Below are 10,361 nucleotides of genomic sequence, written 5' to 3' on the forward strand. Positions count from 1 at the left end.
ATAGAAATGCATGTACTGCAGAAAAAATGATTACAATGCAAACAGATCTGGATCACACATCATAAGAATAAATGGTGGGAAATAATATCCTGAATAGCTGCAAAGCTCAAATCAGATTCATCAAAGATAACAATTTCATACGCAATGACAGGGGAAACTTAGAAAATGATGGTTCCACACAGCGTTCACCAAAACACTAACTATAAGGATGAGTTTCACTTCCCTGACCTTGTTTGTACAGGGTTTGATCCTGTAATCAGCTGAAGGGAAAACTGTCACGAACATGTCCAACACATGTGCTGGGATGAAGGGAAGAGAATGCAGGCGGAAGAGAGAGCGTGTGTCAGGGAGAAGAAAAACTCTTCCCCCGCTCTCACTTACATGTGCCCGACTTATAGTTCTTGGATACCAGCTGCTTGTACAGCGGGAAATCGCCCCCAAAATGAGCTGTTCAACCCGATTCCTCACCCCTCCGAGGCGGGATTAACTCCTGACTACTTTTTTAAGGAGCCTTTTGTCAGGCTCAGTGGAGGAAGATGAGTGTGAACAGAGCGGGCCGCTGAATTAGACGAGTGAAACGGGAGAACATAATTCACTGTCCCTCTTTTAAGGAAAATCTTCCAGTCCAAGGTGAAGAGTCTGACTCTGCGCTAGCCGCCTAATGCATGTTGACCTTCTTTACTCAGCAGCCAATTTCACATTTTAATGAACTTAAAACCACTGAGAATCAAAAAATAGATTTTAATTTTCACCGTCTGGGTGATTGGTACAGATTTTGTCTGATAAAAGGGGATGGGGTTTCCGGTGCATGCATGTGTAACAAAGTGTGTGTGTGGGGGAATGTGCAAGTGTGTGTGTGAGCATGTGTGTCTGTGCGTGTGTGAGAGAGAGAGCTAGAGAGAGAGAGAAACAAGAGAAAGAAAGGGGGAGATAGCGTCTGAATTTGGACGACATCCCCTAAAGGAAATATCACTTGAACGCTGCAATCCTGCGCGACATCTGTGCGCAAACTGGGACATGGAGATAACATGATAAATTCCTGGCTTGCACCAACTCCACCACCCACCCCCACCCATCTCCCCTTCCTCCTCCCGTACCCCTCTCCCCTTTGATTTAACTTCAGGTCAACACAACGCCACACAGCGGGCATTAAATTTGCAAAATAAAACAACGAGAAAGAAATTAAAGAAAGCTGCCTGAGCCTCTCACTTTTACAGTTGAGCTGACAAGCGGATATCCAGGATTTGATCAAACATTTTGTTGCTAAATTTGGTTTAAAAAAAAATACAAAGCAGGTTCTCAAGCAGAGTTCAATTGAAAAGTGGAACACATCTAAATATCTTATTTGTATTTATTTTCAAGGCAGTGCAGCTAAATGGAATAAAGATGGATTCACACATCAGCACATGACATACTATCACATTTCCTAAAGGAGAGAGAATAAAACTAAAAGGTGTAAATGTACTCTCAATTAGAAATCATTTTATCGAACAGTTTGTTAAATCTTCCACATGACAGTGAATGTGGAAACATATGGAAATATGGAAATTAACCATAATGTAAATTATTGTGGAGGAGGAAATGTAACACTGGAAAACACTGATGAGCATTTTATAATTTTACTTCTTATATTCATCCAGATCATGGAAATGTAGGAGAAGTGAAATTATGTCATGGAAATGTGGAATTGCGAGAAATGTAGAAAATAAAAGTATGGGCGATAGAAAAGAAGAAATATTCCGGGCTGGATGTTTGCTTGAAAGCGACAGGCCGGAAATCTGAGCTCCACTGCTAACAAATGTGAATCTATATGCAAAATGAGATGTGTGTGGCGAGTGTGTGTGTGTGCGTGTGCGAGCGCGAGCGTGTGTGTGGTGTAAGGTTTAATGGGAGGGGGGGTGAAAGGCGAGGTCTGCAGGAATATTACAGTGAAGCTGCATATGCTGATTTGCAGCCTGCATGTTGTTGAGATGTGATGAACAAAAAGGGAGACACTGTGAGAAAAAAAAAGTGCATGTGAAGGTAATTAAAGAGGAATTGTAAATTTGGCGATGGGGTCCCCCTCAATCCTCCCCCCTCCTCCCCCGTGTCCTGTCTCTCGTGCACTCTCCCTTTATTCTGAGGAGATCGCCAAATAGTAGCCCGTGTAGATAGGGGTTGCGGTGAAACTGATCAGGTTCAAGTTCAGCGCTGGGTTTTCTGATCGCGCTCTGCCTCCTAGCGACGGCTCATGGCCATGGTGACTGAGCTGTCACCCAGCCGCTGCCACACACACACCCACACACACACACACACACACAGACACAAACACACACACACACACTGTCTCTCCAAAGCAAACACAGGCAACAGCTAGTCAACATATCGAAACATGATCAAGCAACGGTGCGTAATCATGCCCAAATATATTCTTGATTTATGTTTGGAGCCACTTGGAGAGCCGCTGAAACGCTCCGAAGTGGCGCACGGCTCCGACACATGCTGCCCTGATAAACGCCACTTTGGCACTCGCCCCGCAGTTTCCAAACACACTCATCGGCACTCGTGGGTCCCAATGAATCCAGTTCACGAAAAGAATTACACTGAAAGTTTGTGGATAAAGAAACGCGGTGCGTAAAAACGGATCCTCAACTAAACATACGCTGGAATCCGCTCGCTTCTCCTCACATGCTGCAGCTGGACAATACCTGGTTTTTGTGTCTCACCTTACATGTGCAAGAAGGAACCTTTAGTTAGATTTTGTTGAATAAAACAGGACTGTGCTTGCTGTTGTCCTGTTGCTTTATCTCTTACTCTGAGCAGTGTTTCAGGAAGAGAAGCTCTCATCCAAACTAAACAATAAACATGCCTTTACATACGAGGCATGAGGATTTTTAAAAAGTGTGTAAAACAAATCGATCTGTGTTGTCTCTGCTGCTGATAGAGGAGGGGATAGTTGTAAACACTTTTCCCCCATCGATCCAAACATCCACCTCCAAGTTGTGTATGTTTTTTTTTTAAATAATCCCAAAATAGAAGGAGGGAGCAGATGAAACCTGCACAACTATCAGACAAATATTCCGGTGGGGGAGGTAAGGGTGAGGGGAGGGGGTCGATGCTCCACAAAACCTCCGCGGAGAGGACGCGCTCTGCTACCGGGTGCCCCGCGCGTCTCCACTGACCGGGGCGACCGTGGGGGGCACCGGAGCCACAGAAAGCGAGTGCACGTTACAGCATCTGAACGCACCGTGTAACAGAGAGGGTAGAAACCGACACACAAAACTTTTTTCTCTCTCTTTCGAGGGGAGATCTCCGAGCGGCTTTTTACGCACGAGGATGTCGCACTTTCTCTTCACGGTGTTAAGTCCAGTTGACCGCGGGTCCGAGCGCAGCGTCCGGTGTCCACAAGCTCCTGCGCTGCTGCTGGTTTCCCCCCTCCCCGTTTGATGAGTGCATTGAAAGGGAGCCAGAAATGTGACAAATTTTGTTTCTTTCCTGTTTCATCTCTACTTACGCGAGAAATCCCGTTTGCTTAAGTGCTGGGGTTTGCCTTGCTTGCGGCGAGACATGGTGGCTGGCGGCGGCGTTCAGCGCGGATCACATCGGGGAGAGCCGGGGTTAGAGAGGAGACTCCGGTGGGGCAAGAAAATATCTTCATCCAACGCCTCTGACATCCACGAGACCAAAATATAAAAAAATAAAAAATAAAAATAAATTAGAAATAACACAAAGATGGCGCGGAGGCGAAGATGGATCGCGGGATCGCCGTCATGGCTTTTTTGAGAAAGGAGAGCTGAGGAAAAAAGAGAGAGAGAGTGAGAGAGAGGTGGATGGAGAGAGAGAGAGAGAGAGAAGGGGAGAGAGATGGAAAAAATGGCAAAAGCCCCCCCCCCGCTACCACCCCTCCCCTCACCCCCCCTCACCCCCCTCCCCTCTGAGCCGTGCAAGTTCAAGTGCACGGACGTGACGTTCCGGGCGAACTTGAACGTCAGGCGGTGGACGGACACCCGACATACAAAAACATGGGCAGGGCCGAGGCACCCGAGTGGGAGTGGGAGTGGGAGTGGGAGGAGGGACGGACGGGACGCGCAATAACAACACCAATGGACGGTCATTAGAGAGAGCGAGAGAGAGAGAGAGAGAGGAGGGGGGGCATGGACATGAGAAATAGACACGGTGGAAGCCAATGGACACAGAGATCAGGGGGCCGGACAAGAGGCATTTGGAGGGAGGGAGGAGTGTGTGTGTTTGAGAGAGAGAGAGAGAGAGAGAGAGAGAGAGAGAGAGAGAGAGGGAGGCAGAGATGTCTAATGAAACCAATATGCAGAGAGAGAGAGAGCGAGAGAGAGAGGTGGACGCAAAACAGGGCAAGAAAAGCCGCGGACAGGAGCGCACTGGAGGGCGGATATAATACCGCTGCATATACTACAGACCATAGAAGAGTGTGTGTGCGTGTGTGCGTGAGTGTGTGAGTGTGTGTGGGAGAGAGTGTGTGCGTGTGTGTGTGTGAGAAAAGCGCGCAAAGCTGTGCACAAGCTCACCTGGACGCACGCGCGTGTGCGTAAATGTGTTCGTGTCCTTAAAGCGCGTGCGCATAATGGCTATGTTAAAGAGAAAGAGAGAGAGAGAGAAGATGCACGTGTTTAACAGTAAAGGAGCGCGGGCTGTAAACTCTCCGGCTGCAGCGAACAGGACAGACAGGTCGAACAACCAACAGCAATGTAGGCACAGGCTATAACTCGGGTGGTTTCACATATGCTTTACATGCACAGTGTGGACTGCGGTGCTCTCAGGTAGTAATCACACCCCGGCCCCGTAAAGCAGGGAGAATTCTGTTAAATGTATACATGTTTATTGTAGTTAATCAACTGTCATGATCCAGATTATATCTTCAGATACTGTATAATTTTTAACATTCATTACACATTATAATAACTGGGGGTAAACATGTTTACTTTTTAAAATTTGCTCGTAAGGAAATAAAACATTTGTGCCATTCTATTTGAAGAATCGATGAATTTCTCCCAACTCAGCAGGAGTGTGTCATTGTGTTGTCATGTTGTCTGATGTTATTTTAAGAAACCAGAGGAATCCGTGTGTGTTCTCGACTCATAGGCTTCTGTGCTTCTGTGACAGAAATCAAAAACTAGTCACTCCACGGTCAGGAGCGCAAACTGCACCAGTTTTATGAATAAGGGTCTATATTGGGGTAGATTACATTTGTCAGTGTAGGGTTCAGAGACCCCTCTCTGTCTGTCTGACTGTCTGTCTGTCTGTCTGTCTGTCTGTCTCCGTATCTGTCTGCGTGAAATCCACAGAGCAGACCGTGGGAGTGCTCGGGCCCATATGCGCCCCGTGTAATAACTTTCAGATGTGCCTCAGGTTCGGGCTGCATACAGTAACAGGGGAGGGTGTGTGTTGATGGTGAGGGGGGGTGGAGAGGAGAAGAAGGAGGAGGAAGAAGAAGAAGAAGCAGAAGAGGAGGAGGAGAGGAGGGGGGAGAGATTGTAAATACTCTTGTAATAAAGGGGGTTTGGTAATATAAGACGCTGGGGCTTAAAACGGCGGAGGCGCAGCGCAGCCCGGCGCGATCCGCGGCTTTCAGAGCGCACATGAGAAGTGAAGGGACACGGTGCGTGATGGGGAGACGCACCGGCGCTGTGCGGACGAGGTGCGGGACAGAGGAGGGGATGATATATGATATATGACGAGGAGAAGACAGAGAGATTCGCCCGAGCAGGCACCTGCAGCAGCAGCGGCGGCTCCAGCGTGAGCGGCAACCCGAGGAAGGAGCAGCGGCAGCGGCTGCGGCGGCTCCGGCGACTCTGGCAGCTTCGGCTGCTCCGGCGACTCTGGCTGCGCTCCGAGGACCTGCAGCAACTCACACTGACCGAAGAGGACGCGCACTTAATACCGAGGGGGTGGGGGTGGTGTTAGGGGGGAGGCTAGACAGGAAAAAAAAGGAGGAGGGGGTGGCGAGAGTGGGAGGGGGACATAGAGGAAGAGAATGGAGAGAGAGAGCCGGAGGAGTGGAGGAGAAGGAGGAGGAGGTTCAGCGTCAAGGAGGAAAAAATGCATGACCAGTGAGTGAAATATTTTGCAGGTTGCAACTCGCTGCGTGGCTTATTATAGACGGACCCATGTGCAGCCCAGAGTGTCAGTGTGCTCAGGTGTGGGTGTGTGTGTCAGCGCGCGTGCACGGCGATTATCCCGCACAGGGGTGATTATCCCGTTAGTGCCCGTGCATGCGTCAAGGTTCGGCCGCTTGGTTGGAAGCTCGCAGAGAATGTGTGTGATTTAATCTAATTTTCTGCAAAGATCCAACGACTCTTTGGCGCGTTCGTTGTGTTTTTTAATCATGACGCCGATTGACAAATGATAATGAAAAAACATGTGTGGATTCTTTCACCTATAATCATTCGAAGTAGCCTGCGTGCGTAAAAAGGGCCGGACATAAACTTTTATTATTATCGAGCCGTATCATTTATTTCCTCTTCTTTCAGAAGCCAAGTATTTAACGGGAATCCACCCGACGTAGCATGTAACATTATACAGAGACGAATAAATGTTTTCAAATAGAAACGTGTTCAAACCAAGTGGCGCTTCAGCGAATCGATTGAGAAATGTGTCCGTTTTTTTCAGTTGGGAGCGTTGTGTTGAACTTTGTGTTGGTTTGTGTATTTTATTTGTCTAATTTGGACACTTGTGTGTTTGCGTAAAGAGAAGTTATTGTAGCGACATAAACTGCGCTGACTTGAAGATTAACACAAAACGGTGCCAGTGATGGAGACTTGGCAAAAAAAAAACACCCTCCCTCCTCATCCATGTATTTAACGCGCTTTAAAGAGATGCCCATAAACACTTTCCCAACCCAGTGAGTGTAAAGAGCAAGGCTTCACTTCCTGGGTGTTCCTTTGAAGAAAAAAAGACTCTTAATGGGTATAGGGGGTGTTTGGGGTATAAACGGGAGAATTTTTGCTTTCTTGCCCGGGCTTCGGGATGTCCTGCTCGGCTCGTTGGTCTGGGTTGCAACAGGCGGCCACCGCGCCCATGAAACCCGACCCAGTAACAGTAGAAGCCTTTACAGGCTGGGTGACACGGCGGAGTGTTCGGAGGTGCGCCCGCGCTTTAAAAGCAGCTCAGGAGAAGGAACAGAGACTTTATCAAGTACAGTTGGTGTCTATTTTCAGCTTTTATGGCGTGTGGTCTGTTGATAGGATGTAACACTAGCGTCAGGTGGCAAAACCCCTGGCACCAAAAGTGCCAAAGCTACACGTCTCCAGAAGCCTTTACGCACAGAGTGATGGCCGTGGTGTGTGGATGGTGAAGGGATATCTCTGGGATATGTCTTCTATAAATGACCCAATAAGAAAATGCTCTTAATTTGGAAAGTCGACTGATATTAAACAAATCAGCAAAAATTTCCACAAATCACGAATTTATTTTTATGCTGTCTTCCGAACTCCTACTTACAGTATCCAAACTTTACTTACTACAACCTCATATTAAACATTTTTATGGTTCGATTCAGACTCTCACTGCACTTTGGTTAAGGATATTGAAAGATCTAGTTTACAATAGAAAATGTTCACAGTTCCTTCCTAAACCATAACCATGGTGCTTCTTGTTGCCTAAACCAAAGACTTGTGGTCTCTGGTGGAACAGTCGTGCGCGTGATGTTAAACGTATTTACTGCTGCAGTTTAGTTGTATAGAAACGTCATCTTTCGGAAACAGACTTGTGAACGTGAGCCGCGCGCATCAGAAAAAAGGGTAGATGAGCCCATGCCCTCACCAATTGGTGCCCACACTTAAAGCCCCCCCCCCCCCCCCCCCCCCCCCCCCCCCCCCCACACACACACACACACACACACGCACTTTCGAGAGCACTAACCTTGACCTCTCCCTTCACCCCGCTCCATCTGTTAACAACAAAGAATGTTTTTCTCCCCTCTCCTCCTCTCCATACCTCCTCCTCCTTCTACGACTTTATGCAACCCACCCCATCCATCCCTCCCAACACATACACACACATGCTCACACTCCAAGTCAAGGCAGGACATTGATCAAAGCCCGTATAGCTGCTCGGACTCGGGTAGCGCGCAGGGGAATCTCTATATGTAAATGGCAGCGCGTCGCCGGTTCCATCATAAATCAGTCAGGGTGCATGTTTAATGTGGAGGCTCAGCAGTGTGTGTGTGCGCGCGCGCGTGTGTGTCCACATTTAATCTTTTATTTCTTAATCTTGAGAACGCAGGGATTGGGGGAGGTCTGCAGGAGTAAATGTGGAGCCACAGGCCGCACTCAGGTATGATATCGCAGTGTATATATTCTGCTCCATATGTAGGCCACACTGTGCCATCTTTAACTTTATTTCCAGTATTCAGCACTTTTACTCGCTTGTTAAGGCGCCTACAACTTTGATCAGCCCATATACTCGGCACTTATACGCAGCGAGTGAATGGACAGCGGCGCACTTTGATAATGGTTCATAAAACGGGGCGAATTTCGGCTTTGTAAGGAGCGTGAAAGGAGCGGAGGGACCACAGGGCATCAGACTGCCGGTGGTCACATGCGCGCCTTCCCTGCACGCACGACAGCTCGGGGGAAATTGAGTGACTGGCGGCGCATTTCAATATATGGAAATGACCGGGGGGGCTCCTGAGATAAATCAGCCCCCCACTCGCGCACACACACACACACACACACACACACACACACACACACACACACACACACACACACACACACACACACACACACACACACACACACACACACACACGCACACACGCACAAGCAAACATATACACACACCTTTAATTTATCCCTGTCTCTATCCTCGCTTTTGTCATAATTCCCCCAAAACCCGTGCGTAAAAGACGCTCCGCGCAAACTGATATTACCGGCGTTATTCACAGAGTCAGAATTAAAATGTTCCATCAAATATGTTCAACCTGAGCTGGAAGAGGCCCTGACAGTCAGGTTTTTTTTTTTCAATGTGAGATCTGCTCTCCCGCCTGTAATCAACAGAAGCAAAACATCCACCGAGTATAATCAACCCCAGAATTATTTATGCTCGGATATTTGGCGGTGGATTTAACTCATCGGTGGGAGAATTTAAAAAACATTTTTACCTGCTTGAAACTACATGAATTTTAGTTTGATATAATTTGATAGGCAAAAGTATTCACAGTGATCCGACTGTTATTGATACATTTTGTTAACTGTTTGGCCTTTAACTTCTCCCGTTTGTTCTGTTATTCTGCAGCTTTTGTTACTGAAGGAATTCTTTATTTTTTGTGGTTCAAATAACAAAACAATAAGAGTTTTTTTTAATGTCTTTTGGACAAACAAATCGGGTAAAACGCGTCCAGAGCTCTAAAAAGAAATATAGCTTTCTATGTTTTCGGTTTTAATGCGTTTATTTCCGATGGGGTTTATCTCCAAATCCTTGTTAAATCATTGCCTGTTTTTTTTGCGGATGAATTTATGGCACTGCTAGTCCCCCCTGCACCCCTGAAGCCTATACAGCGCGCGCACGCACACACACACACACACACACACACACACACACACACACACACACACACACACACACCGTCCACCAGCTCCACCACCACTATCCTTCCATCCCGAAAGCTTTAGTTGAACTGGAGCTGGCTGGATTTCACAACGCGCTATTATCACATCGGGGGATGTGCGCGCACGCCGTTGCGTCGGACCGGGGGTATTAGATGAAATCAGGCGGGATTACACGGCTATATACCAAATTATCAGACCCCCACCACCACCCCTCCATCCCACACAGCCTCCATCCCCAGTGCCACCTCCCTCCTCTCTATGATGGGACGACAGATCTCCAGTCGCGTGTATAGATGCCATGAGAGCTCCGTTACTTTGTGTGAGCGCGATGATTATTTCTGGACACGGTGTGAGAATTATAGCAGGAACAAGGGAATTTCAACTTTAACATAACTGGCTGACAGAGGTGTAAAAAAACATTTGTTTTATGAACTTTGGACCCACACTGGAAACCTCCCCCCACCCCCACAAAAAGGCCCCCCTGGAGGGCCCAGCAGATTCATCTGTCCAGCCCTCCACCACCTCCTTCCATCCATCCATCCTTCCATCCACAGGTTAACGCACGGACGTGTTTATGGTCTGTCGTGGTTAAGTCCTTGTTAATTTTTCACTAAACGGGTTGTTATGAAGATGAATGACGGGAGGAGAATGGTGCTCCTGGGACAGTCTAAGTCTTTTTTTCTCTTCTGTGTTGAGAGGAGGTTATATATAGCTGTAAGGATCGATAAAGCCAGGAGCTGTGACAGTATATATAGTGGCCTGCTGGGGCCTGTGTTGTACTTCAACACATCATCTCAC

At 47.6% G+C, this 10,361-nt stretch overlaps 1 protein-coding gene across 2 annotated transcripts in view; it reads right to left on the minus strand.

Moving 5' to 3' along the window:
* bcl11aa (BCL11 transcription factor A a) overlaps positions 1–3,879 on the minus strand; it is a 48,581-nt gene extending 44,702 nt beyond the window's left edge. The window contains exon 1 of one of the 2 annotated variants that reach the window (XM_069538715.1): positions 3,494–3,879. In XM_069538715.1, coding sequence (XP_069394816.1) covers positions 3,494–3,548 — 55 coding nt within the window. In that variant the 5' untranslated portion in view covers positions 3,549–3,879. The remainder of the gene's footprint in view (positions 1–3,493) is intronic. The other variant, XM_069538714.1, reaches the window with a different exon arrangement.
* Between the last annotated feature and the right edge of the window lie 6,482 nt (positions 3,880–10,361).

Source organism: Paralichthys olivaceus, chromosome 14 (genome assembly GCF_024713975.1).
Source record: "Paralichthys olivaceus isolate ysfri-2021 chromosome 14, ASM2471397v2, whole genome shotgun sequence".
Taxonomy (NCBI): domain Eukaryota; kingdom Metazoa; phylum Chordata; class Actinopteri; order Pleuronectiformes; family Paralichthyidae; genus Paralichthys; species Paralichthys olivaceus.